Source organism: Sebastes umbrosus, chromosome 19 (genome assembly GCF_015220745.1).
Source record: "Sebastes umbrosus isolate fSebUmb1 chromosome 19, fSebUmb1.pri, whole genome shotgun sequence".
NCBI classification, from domain to species: Eukaryota; Metazoa; Chordata; class Actinopteri; order Perciformes; family Sebastidae; genus Sebastes; species Sebastes umbrosus.
The window spans coordinates 23286873-23300981 of NC_051287.1; the positions used below are offsets into that span (position 1 = coordinate 23286873).

The window sequence follows — 14109 nt, forward strand, 5'->3', positions numbered from 1 at the left end:
ACACCAGAGAATGTATGAAGTTAATAAAGTTGAGACGCATTAATGAGCCCAAAAAATGCCTAACTGCCAATATAACATTCTAGCCAGGTTTAATAGTTGTTTTTTTCATTTTTTTTTTTTTTTTAACCTCTCTGTTCCCTCTTTTCCACGTCAGGCCTGTTACAAAATGTTTAAAAACCTCAAATATGACTACAGTGAAGGTGGCATCAGCTTATTTAAAAGGTCCTCCTTTCCTTCCTGATCAAGCTCACACACAGGTACGCAGTCAGACAGAGGCACACAGGCAAACACACACACACTTCATGCAGGATTATAGGGCAGGTCCATAGGGGACGGAAATGTACTACTGCTGTCTTTGTGGAGCAGAACATAATGTTCCCCCACTACCACACCATGGAATATGGTGAGCCAGCTCAACTTGCTCTAGGGGGATTGGATTGGAGAACTGGCCTTAGCAACTAACCTGTGTGTGTGCATATGTGCGTGTATCCATGTACATGTGCCTCCGCGTACACGTGTGTAGACGAGCGGGGAGTGTGCATGTGCATTCAAACTTTAAGATCAAACAGCAAGCCAGGTGATTTCTCCAGAGAGGGCTGCTGCCCAGGCAATCTCTGACGCAACCCCTGGGCACCCCTGGAGAACACTCCCCTTAATTATACATAAGCAACAGAAGGGATAACATTTTAGTCCTCTCACGCTGCAAGAAAATTGCCTATATATATGAAGTTCACCTCATCTTCAGATGTAAAACAAACATGTGCATGAGGTCTGAATTAAATAACCGCATTCGTCTTCAGTTGAGTAATGCTTTCAGAGGGAAAGGAGAGAGAGAGAAGAGAGACACTGTTTTATTACGATTATTCTGGGCGGTAAAAACAAGGAAACAATAACTGGGCCAGATTTGTCCCAGGTCCCAGAAGTGTGTGTTTGTGTATTTCAGTGGGGGATACATGCATCCCTGTATAGGTGCTACTGCAAAGCAAACATACACATTTTCCCTCCACATGCAAACAAATACGCAGGCCATGATGTCGCACAAGCTGAAACACACGCGTGTACATGCCCACAAAAACAAAAGCTCATACAGTAGCCGAGCTGTTGCTTTCAGCAGCGCAGGAAGGCCAGCTTCTCTGGCACTGTGTCTCTCCCACCAACATTCCCCCAAACCACACAGCCCTCGTCAGGCACGGTGCCAGTGACATAAGCGTGTGGTAACATTAAAAAGAAACCTCTGGGATGGCGTTCCTTTTTCCCTTTTACTTTTCCCGTTTCAATTATTATTGTGGTTCTGCCATGTGGAAACCTCATTGTGACTGGTGTATTTGTTTCATGGCACTGATGACCCCCCATAACATTTCCAAGCTGTTAATATGCAGGGGTTTTGGCCCTGTTTTATTGAGCATAGGGGGCCACTGACTGAGGGACATTTATATTCTCCGCATCTGTTTTCAACTTGCTGGCATTGTGCGCTCACCAATCCCTATACATTGGTTTGCGGTCCGCGTTGCCTACCACCCAGTCACTACTCACGTCTGCCCTGATGAGAGCGGGATAGGTAAACTGCATAATTGCACCCACTCACTAACTTTTACAGCCCCGTTCTCAGTAGGCCATGGAAGTGGCCCATCATTAGCCCTGGACCAATGAGACGGTGAGCTTCGGTGGGTATGGGTGGGGCTGGGTGACAGGACATTACCTCACACACCAGGCGCTCACCAGCATTCCAGTAAACCATGGGATGGTGCTTGGAAACTCATACTAGTTTTCTCTCTGTTGCTCTTTCTCTCTCCACAAATGCCTCACAGATGCTCACTCCTGCTTCCCGTGCTCTCGGGCTTCAAATTCGTATACAGTATAAGAGAGAGAGGGAGGAATGGAAAAGAGGAAAAATACCTTTTGATGGAAATAAACATGTTTTAGGAGGTGCCGTGACAGGATAAATATTCTCTTGGGGAAATTGTTTTCTTAATTTGCATGTGTCCAAAATTTCCATCTCTGCAGAAAAAAAAGAAACAAACTAGGTCACTACCTGACCGTACGACAGGATCTGAAACAAACAATTAACTCTGAAATGCTCAGCAGGTATCCTCGACTCCTCCTGGCGCACCAGTGCTCACACTTGAATAAAGTGATTAGATGGATTGTACAAAACCAGCCCAGTCGCCAGGAAAAAATGTTGCCATTGGACGTTTCTGCAAACCAGGGATACGTTGAATGTTTTTGCATTCGGTCAGAGCAAGTGACGTAGTTTAAATAGCGAAAAGAGACACATCAAACAAACCTAACTATAGTGGGTTTTTTCGCGTTGTTACGTTACATTGTTATCTTGTTACATTATTATTTGAACACAAACCATGATTTTTTTCTAACCTTAACCAAGTAGTTTTGTTGCCTAAGCCTAGTCAATTGTTTCAAGACGTTAACCACATGGCATTGCGTTTCTGCAAGCGCGATACAAGGCCGATATGAAACGTATTTTTGTTTCAGAAACGTTGCCATTCGACGTATCCTGGGTGTGCAAAAATGTCCAATGCAAACATTTTTTCTGGCGACTGGGTTGGCAAAACAGCTTCGTTGCTGTGGTGAGTGACTGTGTGAAGTCAAAAAAGAACATTGAGACTGAAGACGATGGGGTTGGAATCAATTTGGGGGATTGGGAACTTACAAATTGATGTAGACAAGGGTGATTGTGGAAAAGTCTGTTGACAAAGAAACAAACGCACATTCTCTTACAAGCTAATCCACCGATAATATCGACCATTTTTTTGCCCACATCCACATGGTACATAGCATGTGAGACATTATTTTGTCATGATGGCGCCCTAATGTCTGACTGTGTGTAGATGCTTCTCATGATCACTTCTTCACAACTCAACGATACATAACCAAAGCCTCATACTTACATAATTGTTGAGCTTCATGCTGAATAAATTACCAACAGATGAAAACAAAACTGTTTTTTGTGTAACTGTATCACTGCTGTATCACCATAAAGGGATAGTTTGGATGTTTTGAAGTGGGGTTGTATGAGGTACTTATCCATAGTCAGTGTATTACCTACAGTAAATGACGGTCGGCACGGCACCAATTTGGAGAAACAGACAGGAATACACCGACACCGGAGCAAAGCAATACAGTGCTGTGGACGGGGCTGGTCACAAAATGCATTTTAGCCACCTAAAATATAGGCTAAAATATCAGCTTAAGTGTACGCTATATTTACAATATTTTCCGACGGGGAACTGAACTGAAAGTGAAACTGTTTTTGTTAATGGAGTCTGGTGGCTCTGAGGAGAGCATAGATAAGCTTCACTTTCAGTTCAGTTCCCTGTTGGAAAAGGCTTTCAGACGGCAAGTTAAAGCGGTGAAAATATTCTAAATATAGCGTACTCTTAAGCGGATATCAATTTTTTTTTAGGTGGGCCTTTCTTTTAGGTGGCTAAAATACATTTTGCTGTCCACAGCATTACATTAATTTGCTCCGGTGTCACTACTCCTGTCTGTTTCTCCAAACTGGGGGCGTGCAGACCGTCATCTACTGTACTGTAGGTAATACACTGACTATGGATAAGTACCTCATACAACCCCACTTCAAAACATCTAAACTATCCCTTCAACACTTTAAGACTCATATTTATAACACAAATATTTGCTTGTTAATGTATAACAGTAAATAGTTTAATAATTGACCCTATCAGGTGTAGCGTGGCTTTATAATAAGAAGGCATGCCGATGTGAAGAATGACCTCGCTTCTTTGTGTTGTGCTCTGTTCAGTGCAAAGTAAAGAGACCTAAGTGTAAGAAAAAAGTTGAGCTAAGATCCTCCTGGAACTCCTGGGCTCCTCTAGTGTTTGGAGGATACAGGGAGGACCTTCGTAGGGCCTCCTAAATATCTGATAGCCTCGATAGTCTTCCAAGAACATGTTTGTGTGTGTGTGTGTGTGTCTGTGGGGTTTATTGATTTCAATCCAAGATTTTGACAATCTGGAACATCAGTATTCAAGCCAAGGACAGTATAGCATACGTGTCTGCATTTCAGTCTGTGCATAACATGGATATGTGCTACGTGCAGGAATCCCTCAGCAGAGGTGATCTAACTTGACCCTGGCACTAAATCTCCATCACGAGGGGGAAAGACTGTGGTACATTATGCTATTAGAGCCATTATTATTGTCATTACTCTGTAACAGCGCCACTCTCCAATTCCCCCCCTTTCCAAGTGTATGTTTTGCTTTATGCCCTTAATGAATGTTTTTACAGTACAGACATATTTTCGGGCTAATGAGGCTGACGGTCTCGCACTCGCTTTCTCCTCACCTCCATCCGGTTTCCCCTTGGCCCAAGACACTTTAGCTCTCCCTTTTATCTGAAGTAATGATTTACAAACACCAGTTTGTGTCCACAGACCAGGGGATTGGCTGTTGTCTGAACAGTTTGACTAGCCAGCTGGTACAAATTAAGACCATGTGTGTAACTGTGTGTGTGTGTGTGTTTTGGAGTTAAGAAGTTGAACTCATCTCTAGTGTTAGTGTTACTGTTTTAAAAGGAAGGCGAGAAGTTGTCAAATAGATCTCAATATTTGACTTGTATAGCTGGAAGAGTGTTACGTCCTGTGTTTAGAGGCTATCAGAAGTAATCATTTTTGTTTTGTTATTTAACTTAACAAGTCTCCTATTTGCCTCTTTGCACAACGACTTCCACTTAGAGCGACAAATCCCTTTAAAACATCAGCTTTTCCTGTCACCTGTAACAGTTATATCCATTTTTACCTCACAAACAATGGATTTGCCATATCCTTCCCTTACCTTTTCCAACAGAGACACTTCTTTTGACTGTCTTTTGTCAACAGTTCCTGCTGTGATATTGTAGTTGTAATCAAGCAATCCATTTAAAGGTCTGCTGGCGGGTGGTATATTTTATAGGCATAACAGATTGAAGGAGGGCAAACAAAAACAGGTCTTAGTTTAGATGCATATGTGCTGTTTCTTTACTTAATTAGCATATTTAGTTTTTCCCTTTGCTTTACAATCCATTTGAAGGTTCTCTATTCAATATTCAGAGCATTAATGAAGCATCAAACAACTATTTGTAATGTAAAGATATAAAGGAGTGATGTCATCTTGAGCAGCGTGTTTGTGTGTTATAATCAAAGTTTGTTTTTGTTGACATACCCGATTTGATTGTTAACAGCTCATTAGTTATGCCTTATGAGTCAATATACGCCTCATATATGAGGGTCAGTATAGGGGCCAGCTACACCGACTACGTTGAAAGCGAAACTTAAAAGTGTTATGTTCTTACGTTCTGAATGAAATGTTACGTTTTGAACACAAACAAAACAGCTTTTTTAGGTTTAGACAACAAAACTACAACTTCTTTAGGTTTCGCAACACAGCTTACAGCTGATAACGCCATCCCAACCAACGACGATGTCATGGGGAAGTGTAGCACGTGGCACTGCGCAAGCCGTTGTTGCGTTCTGTGCATAGACTGTATATTAGAAGTTGACATAGTCACTGTGACGTCACCCATTGGTTTGTGGAGTACCATTATGAAGCCTCAAGCTTGGTATTTGGCTGTCGCCATTTTGGGGGGGTTTTTGCAACCAGAAGTGACACGAGAGGGTGGAGCTAAGTACAACCGAACGCTGAATAAGACATTTTCAGGCGACAACATTTTTTTATAATTAACTTTCATGAACAGAAAACACACTGTGAAAGGGTTAAAGTTGTAAGACAAAAACACGAACAACACCCAGACTGGACAACGCCGTGGTAGCGACCTTGCCATGCCCTAAACATACCCTGATTTGTGGTCTATTTTATTCTAAATGGGACCATAATCAGACTTCTTTTTGCATCCAGAGGAGTCGCCCCCTGCTGGCTATTAGAAAAATAAGCAAATTTTAAGGCATTTCAGCATCGGCTTCATTTCTCAGACCCCGTAGGTAGCCCACTGGTTCTGTGTAAAAGGCCCTTTAGCTGTGAGCCGCCGGCTCAGCCATCGCCATGTTGAGAGCCATGTGGAGGCAATAGATATGCTCTGAATTTCAAATTTAGCCCCTTTAAACTCAGAGCCGGAAGGGGTCGCGATTTAATGTCGCCTTTCTTTTGAGGGTTTCCTTCAGAGTGTTGTTTATGACCACTGCCTTGGTTTTCGGAATGAAATCCTTTGGAAACACATAGATAAGCTCTATTATCATAATTATATTGCTGTTATATCACACATGTCTAGACACATGCACATTGCAAATGCAAACCTTTTTCTTGTCACAGTAAATATCTGTGGCTCTGGATACCACATTGTACAAAGATACAATAAATAAGGTCTTTGACATCAGTTACTTTTTCCTCCAACTATTTTTCAGTGATTTAATATACCTAATATCAGGGGCGGGCTGATTGATCAGGTCTTGCACTAATGTCCGTGATAGAGGAAATCGCATCTGTTCTGTATTTGTTCTAATGGATTCAGCTGATGTATTTGCCATATCATTTTTAAAATTGTACTTTTTCTGGGAAAGATTATAAAAAGGGGCTGAAAAAAAAATAGGCACAAAGACATAGCTTATACTGGCTTGCATTTATCAATACCAGGTACATTCTTGATACTAGATGAAGTGTATGCAATGATAATACTGGGATATTTTGTGCAGATGCTTGTGTAACGGTGCTTATGCTGCTGCCTTGGTTGGTGGAGTAGCCTATGTATATTGATAATTATAGCCATATGCTGTGAACTTACAAATTATGTGTAAAATTATCAGATTTTGTTATTTGACCCGTGACAAAGTGAGTGCTATAAATATTTCTGGGCTCCCATCCTTCTGTCCTCGGTGCAGTAAACAATGCATGTGCATTTTGCCATCCTTGGGTATTTACTGTCGAGAATGCATTTATCCCAGTCCTTAATTAACACCTGATCATAGTAACAAAGGAGATACAGGAAATTGTATCCATGATCTCCAGAAAAATATTTGGATGAAACTTTCCATGCAAATATTTTACAATGATGATATACACTATGTAAGGACGTCTTGCAATGTAAAGCTATTAAATTCTAAATTCGGTTTTAGATTTTTAGTGCAATGCCAGGTTCAAAATTTTTAGCGCTCTAGTTATCATTTCTGTGCTTATGATAGCATTTAGTGATAGGTTGCTTATTAAACACACCTTTTCAAAGGAAACATTTTTGTTCATTTAATCGTAAGTCACTGTAATGCAAGCCCATTTACGGTGACGTCTTTACTCTTATATCTCAACAACAATAGCAAGGGAACAAATTCTTTTGAAAAGGGTGTTTGTTTGAACATGAAGGAAGGTGAATTAACCTGATTACAAAGTCCATAACTGTTAGCGGAGTACTCAAAGGTTAAACCTTTGATTGCACCCTGGTGTTTGCAAACTGAAGACACTGTCGCATGTTAGGAGAAGGAGCATTGCTGAAGCTGTAATAAAAAAAAAAAAAAAAAAAGGTTTTCTAGAGTTAACATTTTTAAAAAGGGTTGGGATCATGGACCTGAGCCTGAAGATTAATGTTGACAACTAAGATAGCAGAAGTAGCATTTCCATTCACGTGTTTGTATGCACATTGCACTAGCAATGCAGTATGGCATTATTGAAGCTGTATGGAAACAGCAACATTTGATAAAACTTCACTCAGTTGCGAAAACCATCAAAACGGTTGCACCAAACGTTTTTACACTCGCTTGAGGTGGTTTCTCAATTTGTCAAAAAAAAGAGTTGATGCGCCAAATGGGTTATGGAAACGCTTTTTGCCCAATAAATTCTGATGTAGCGAACATTTAACTCACTATAGAGCCAATTTCTGACCAAACTACTCTGTAGCCGAGTTTATTTGCTCCAGACCAGTTAATGGAAACGCCTCTAATTCACATTTCTTTTTTGCGTCATTTTCAAAAGTTTGCTTAAAATTCGTTTGACAATTAAATGGAAACGGGCTAGTGTGTCACATCACACATAACCAAAAGATTAATGGCGTTTTCAAAATAAACTCACTAATACTGTTGTCGTTAGTCTTTCCAACAATCGCCAACTCTGGTTTGGTCTAAATAAACTCTTATCTCACCGAGTTTGGTGTGAAAATAGGCTGACTCTAAACGTTGTCTCCCCCCCCACCCCGTCTCTCTCTCTGCCCGCCGAGCAACTCTCGTTCTTCGCAGACAGACCATTAAATCAGCTAAATAAAATAACAAACATCACTCAACCCCATCGCCTATTATTTATGTTTTAAGGAACCTCTCGCCGGCTTTCCTGCTGTATCATCCACGGCCGTGCAGCTCAGAGGATGAGATCGGCGCATGCTGCGCCTATATACAGATATAGATATGAAACTGTATTATGTATACAGATTTCAGAAGAGACCGGCAGGGTTAAAAAAAGGCTGCACTTTCAAAACTACCTAACGTTACTCGCGTTAAATAGCGGCCCACTTCCTTGTTTTGGTACGGTTGGCTTTCACACCTGATGCGAACCGTATCCGAGTCCACATGATCCGTACTCCAGTCCACTTGAAAAGGTGGTCTGGAGTACGGATCGACGAACCGTGCCCGAGTACGGTACGGAGCGTTCACACTAATCAATCGAACTGGACTTTGGGGACAACTGTACTCAGATCCGGGCCTCTAATGTGAAAGCACCCTAAAAGTAAAATTAAATCTTGGAATTTTAGATAATAGAAAATTAACATTTGAAAGCTTGACTCCAGAGCTGACTGGCTGCGTTCTCTGGAATTTGCGTGGGGCTCCCGCGGGGTGCTCCAATTTCCTCCTCCAGTCCAAAGCCCGTGGGTTAATTGGCGACTCTAATTTGCCCGTAGGTGTAAAAGTGAGTGAGATAGTGATAATTGTCTGTCTCTATGTGTCAGCCTATAGTGTTGATGAATGGATAAAATCAGAATGTGTGGAACCAAAGTAGCCATGGTTGGTTGGGTGTAAAAGTGTGTTACCACCACCACAACCACCCCTAACCCCTCTTTTAATGACTAAATCATAATCAATGACAAATCTATTTAGAGTGCTTTGACTCTTGCCATTGCATGGGGAGGAGGTTGGAGGAAGTGTAATGAGCCATGGGAGACTTGTGAATTGCCTCCTACTGGTGTGATGCTTTACGGGGGTGTTTGCTTGAGTGCAGGGGCTTTGGCATGCCGAGCAGTGTTTGTCTGTCTCCAACAGTGGGTTGTTAGAAAAACACACCAGGAGATGAGGGGGGGGGGAGGGTGAGGGGAGATGGGGTGTGTGTAGGAAGGTGTAGTTAGTGCCACCTGTGTTTACACGAATAAGTCATCAATTTGCACGCGGAAAGGGTTTTTGTCACCTTCCCGGCTCGTCTTGACTCAAATTCATTAGCAGCCTACAGTCCCTTTAAATCATCATATTGGTTAATTAAATCAAGCCCAGACCAAAGTCAGAGTCGGGCTGGGAAACAATGTTGGACTTCGAAGCTAAACTTTAATTTAGTTACTGTATTTATTTCATCAACATTTAGCGAACTACTTTGTTTTCCGATGAATACAACACGGAGATCTGTGCAGCTGCACTCAAGTTGGGACAAAGTCCTGCGGCGACTGATCTCAGGTGTTTTTTCACCTGCATTTTCTCATTTCTGCCGCTTCAGCTCTGAGCAGAAAGGTCACGTCAACAGATCCAGGGGACAGATATATAGACAGATAGCTGGTCTGGCCAGTTTTCCACGGTGGCAGGATCTTACAGTAGCCTCTCTAGCAAAACTCTCATGTTACCGGTGTCTCATTTCACTAGCTCAGGGCAGCGGGCGAAACTCACCGTCCTTGGGTGTGTGCCCTCTCTCCCCCCTTTGTCTGTGTTAGCTATTACTCAATAGCCTTTTTACAAATGTGTCCATCTACCTTTTTTCTGTCTTTCTGCCCGCTTTTTCTTCCTTTTAACCATAATGACTGTTTGGATCATCCTGTTTTCACATGTTTCTCACCATACCTTGCCGAACATCATCCTAACGTAGCTAACGAGGCGATAATGTGTGGGACACAAATCCTAGAGGGGGGGTCCTTTTTTACTTCTGTATGTAAACAAAGCCACAGTAATGAGGTCACTAGAATTTACGACGACTGGAAACTAGCGCAGTTTTGAATTTGTCCTTTTAAAGCTCTGCCCTACCATTATATATCTGCTTCTGATAGGATGACAGAGTGGTGAAGTGAGAGGCTGAGCAGCCAATCACCATACCTGAGCTGTTTTGACTTGAATTTTCGGTGTCACCATAACTCACAAACCCCCTCTTTTCTCTGCGGTAGGACAGATCTCTGGTTGCACGAGTGTGCTGGCATTTGCACTCAGTGCCATATTCAACAGCCTCTGGGAAGAACACTGACTCTCTTTATTAAGTTTGAGTTAACTTAAATTGCACTCTTGACAGTTTGAGTGTCATTTATCATATCAATTGCCAGGTCACATATTTAAGCAGTATTAATCAATATCACCATTTATTCAGATTGTTCACTCTGTTTCTTCTACCATTACATCTTACTTCTTTTTTTTTACCAATACTCATGCAAGGTAGTAGTATTTCATGAATCCTCTGTGACCAACAATAGAGCCGTTTTAGTCTTTTTTACAGGGGGTCTTTAGGGGAAGATAGCAGGCCAACAGTAGATGTCACATAGAAGTGATGTACATCATCTGAAAGCTGGAAACCTGAAGATTAATTTGAGATGCAGCTCAGCACTGTGTGTCAAGTTGTTCTAGTCATGAATCAAAAATTTACATGAATTAATTCATTATTTAAAATGAATTGTGAAAGTGTATAAGGGTTTAGAACATTATGATCAAAGTATATGGTTTCCATTCTCATGCTCTATTATGTCTCATAAGTTTATTTCAGCACTTTTTGGGGTTGATACCATTGGTTACACAGATTTGGTGCTAAATGTAACCATTTTTTTTACCACTCAAGAATTGATGAAAATGATCAATAATCCCTAAAAAATACCACATTAAGACACCAAGACCTTGAGGAACACCACAGAAAAAGCCATGCTGTGATTTGGGATCAAAAACTTTTGACATACTGAGATTTCTGCAAGAATTGCATTTTTCGGTGATTGGATGGCGAGCACTTCTGCTGTGTAAACTGCTCAGAAACCCCCTTATTGTCAATCTAGCTAGGAAATCCATCCTCTGAATGCTCCAGGTCTTAAGTTTGTGGCTGTAATGTTTCATGAGACTGTGATTATCCTAGAGGTCACCACAGGTCATCTTATACAATAAGGTCAATTTTTAAAAAATGGTCTCACTCTCAAGAATGTTTAGGGACCCCAGTATGCAGAAATATTCAAACACACCATTTTAGTATAGGCGAAAATAACACATTTATACTGCCTGAAAAAAATGTAATTATCATAAAGTGGGCATGTCTGTAAAGGGGAGACTCGTGGGTACCCATAGAACCCATTTTCATTCACATATCTTGAGGTCAGAGGTCAAGGGACCACTTTGAAAAAGGCCATGCCAGTTTTTCCTCGCTAAAATTGGAATTTTCCTTTCCATGTCTTAGCATGTCATGGTTGGTACCAATGGATTCCTTAGGTTTTTCTAGTTACATATGATATATGTGTCTTCACACTAGCTCTAAAACTGAACCTACTAGAGCCTCTGAAAGACAGCAAAGTGGCGATCCAGACTGACGTTTTGAAATGAAGAAAGGTATAAAAACATATATATATTTTTATCATATCAAAATCGGCATCCAAAAGGGATCTGATTCTGAGTAAATGCAGTGCAGCTGTGTGACACAGGTGACTAATTCAGATGTTGCATGGAATCATGAAAACTCTCTGAGGGCTTCTAGTGGGCAGGTGTGGCATGACAGGGTTTTTAAAAAGCCGGCACAAGGTGAGCACACACAAAAAAACGCACTAGACTAGTACAAGGGAGACTCAAAAATACGAAGAAAGGAGGGACATCGGGCGGTTAGCACATGACAAGTTGCCGGGTTTGTTGATAAGACACAAACAAACAGCGCTGCACAGAATGCACGTCAGCTGCACGTCAGCCCAAACAGCTGACAGCTGTGGAAAAACAGGGGTCACAGCGTTGAAGGCCAAGACAGTAACCAAACTGAAGCTTTGTTAAGGTTGTGTAAAATACAGTAGTTAGTAAGCTACTGGGCCAATGTTTTGACATGTTGTGGTGAGAAACAAGTTGAAGAGAAGCAGCAAACTTTTCAAAGACGATACAGCAACCAATGGAATCTCTTGTTAGCTTTTTTGAGACATTTTGTTTAAAATGTTCCTCAATTTTATCTTACATTTATTTATACTTCTTTACGCGTATTACATAACAAAATCTTTGGACCTACAAAATGGAAAATAACAGGCTTTACTTAGAGGGATGCGTAGAAAATTACCCAATTTCCCTCTTCTCTTCTGTTTCCCTAGACATGTCAGTCCAAGGTGTTTGATCTATCAGATGGAGTTTCCCAGTACGCATGGTTCCCCTGTCGTGAGGCTCATAAGACAACCTGGGGATATCCTAACTACTGGCTCAAGGTAAGACCTATCTGAAAGGACTGATGCATTTTGGTGCAGTCATTTGGAAAAAAAATACACTCAGTTACCTCGTGGGGATACTATAGTTAACTTGTGTCACCTGATATTGATGCCACTTTAGAGGGTGATGCCTGAATTTAGAGAGGAAGAAGTATTAAGAAATGTACCTATTACATATTAAGCGGAGGGTCTGGGGTAGGGATGTACCGATCTGGCTTTTTCAGTCCCGACAGCGATACATGGGCTTTGGGTATCGGCCGATTAAATTAATAAATCGTACACCAGCAACTTGGTAAAAAATCTTCAGAATAAACAGAAATAAAAATTCAGGTGTAAACCTTTTTAATGCAAATTGGTCAAAACATAAACAGGAATTCAAATTACAGTATATAATGTATATAGTATATAAACATAAAATTTAATTGAATAGATCGGCCCCATTGTCACTGATATCTGATCCAGCTATTTGAGTCATTATTGGCCCGATATCGGATCCGGTATTGGTGCACCCCCTAGTCTTGGGGTCCTCCTCCAGGAAATGTTGAGCCTCAAACACTTCATTTCCTGTATTCTGGTGATTTTTTTTATGCACCAATTTCTGTCTTTTCTGCATCAAGTTATGTTGGAATGTCTTTATGTTTTGCTGCGATAGGTCAAGGGACCCCTTTGAAAATCGCCATGCCGGTTTTTCTCTCGCCAAAATGTAGCCTAAATTTGGAGCGTTATTTAGCCTCCTTCCCGACAAGCTAACATGACATGGTTTAGTTTTATCTTCACTCTAGCTTTAATACTGAGTCTGCTACAGCCTCTTAAAGACGGTAATGTCGGCCGGGATCACTTGGTTTGATATTTATTTTTTAGGGATGCTGAGATGAAATTGAGGTGTGCTTGAGCACCCTTAAAAAGAGTCTAAAATCGCCAGAGGTGACAATATAAGAAGATAATGAACAAGGCGAGATACTGGACACCACTCCGCCTTGTGTTGTGAAGTTCCCTATACTCAGTCCATTCCATTCTTTATGGGGACGCCATGCAGTGCGTTATAACACCATTGCATCATTATGGTGACAACTATAAAATCAAACGGAAATACAGAAGAATTATGCAGCAATTTGACAGCACATATGATGCACGATTCAAATTAGGGGAAATTGAATTATTATTCAAATTTACAGCTTTGTCTCAATTCAACAGGATAGTGTTGTCTCAAATCGCACACGGCTGTTGTGCACTCACCAGAAGCTCGGTTGATCAGCTGGTGACAGTCAGCCACGGACATCGCACCTTATCGGCAATAATTCAATTCAGACGGATAAATGAACCCAATAATGGCTTCTATCTGACAACAGTATAGTGGTACTTTGTGAAAAAAAAAATGTATAACTTAAATTTGTATAGTTCGGTGTTCGCTGTTTTAATCGCAAACGCTGCAGCTTCTCCGCTCAGGTTCGTGGCCCCTCCCCTTCCACTACGTACAGTAGCAAAGATGGCGACCATTGAGGGTGAGAGGTGTCCAGCGTTCCACGCTCACTTGATTACATCGGGGTACTTAGAGTGCAC

General features: G+C 41.3%; 1 protein-coding gene across 1 annotated transcript in view; it reads left to right on the forward strand.

The window, feature by feature from the left end:
• pappaa (pregnancy-associated plasma protein A, pappalysin 1a) overlaps positions 1 to 14109 on the forward strand; it is a 119545-nt gene that overhangs the window by 56667 nt on the left and 48769 nt on the right. The window contains exon 11 of the mRNA XM_037753132.1: positions 12439 to 12549. Within this exon, the coding sequence (XP_037609060.1) occupies positions 12439 to 12549 (111 nt within the window). The remainder of the gene's footprint in view (positions 1 to 12438; positions 12550 to 14109) is intronic.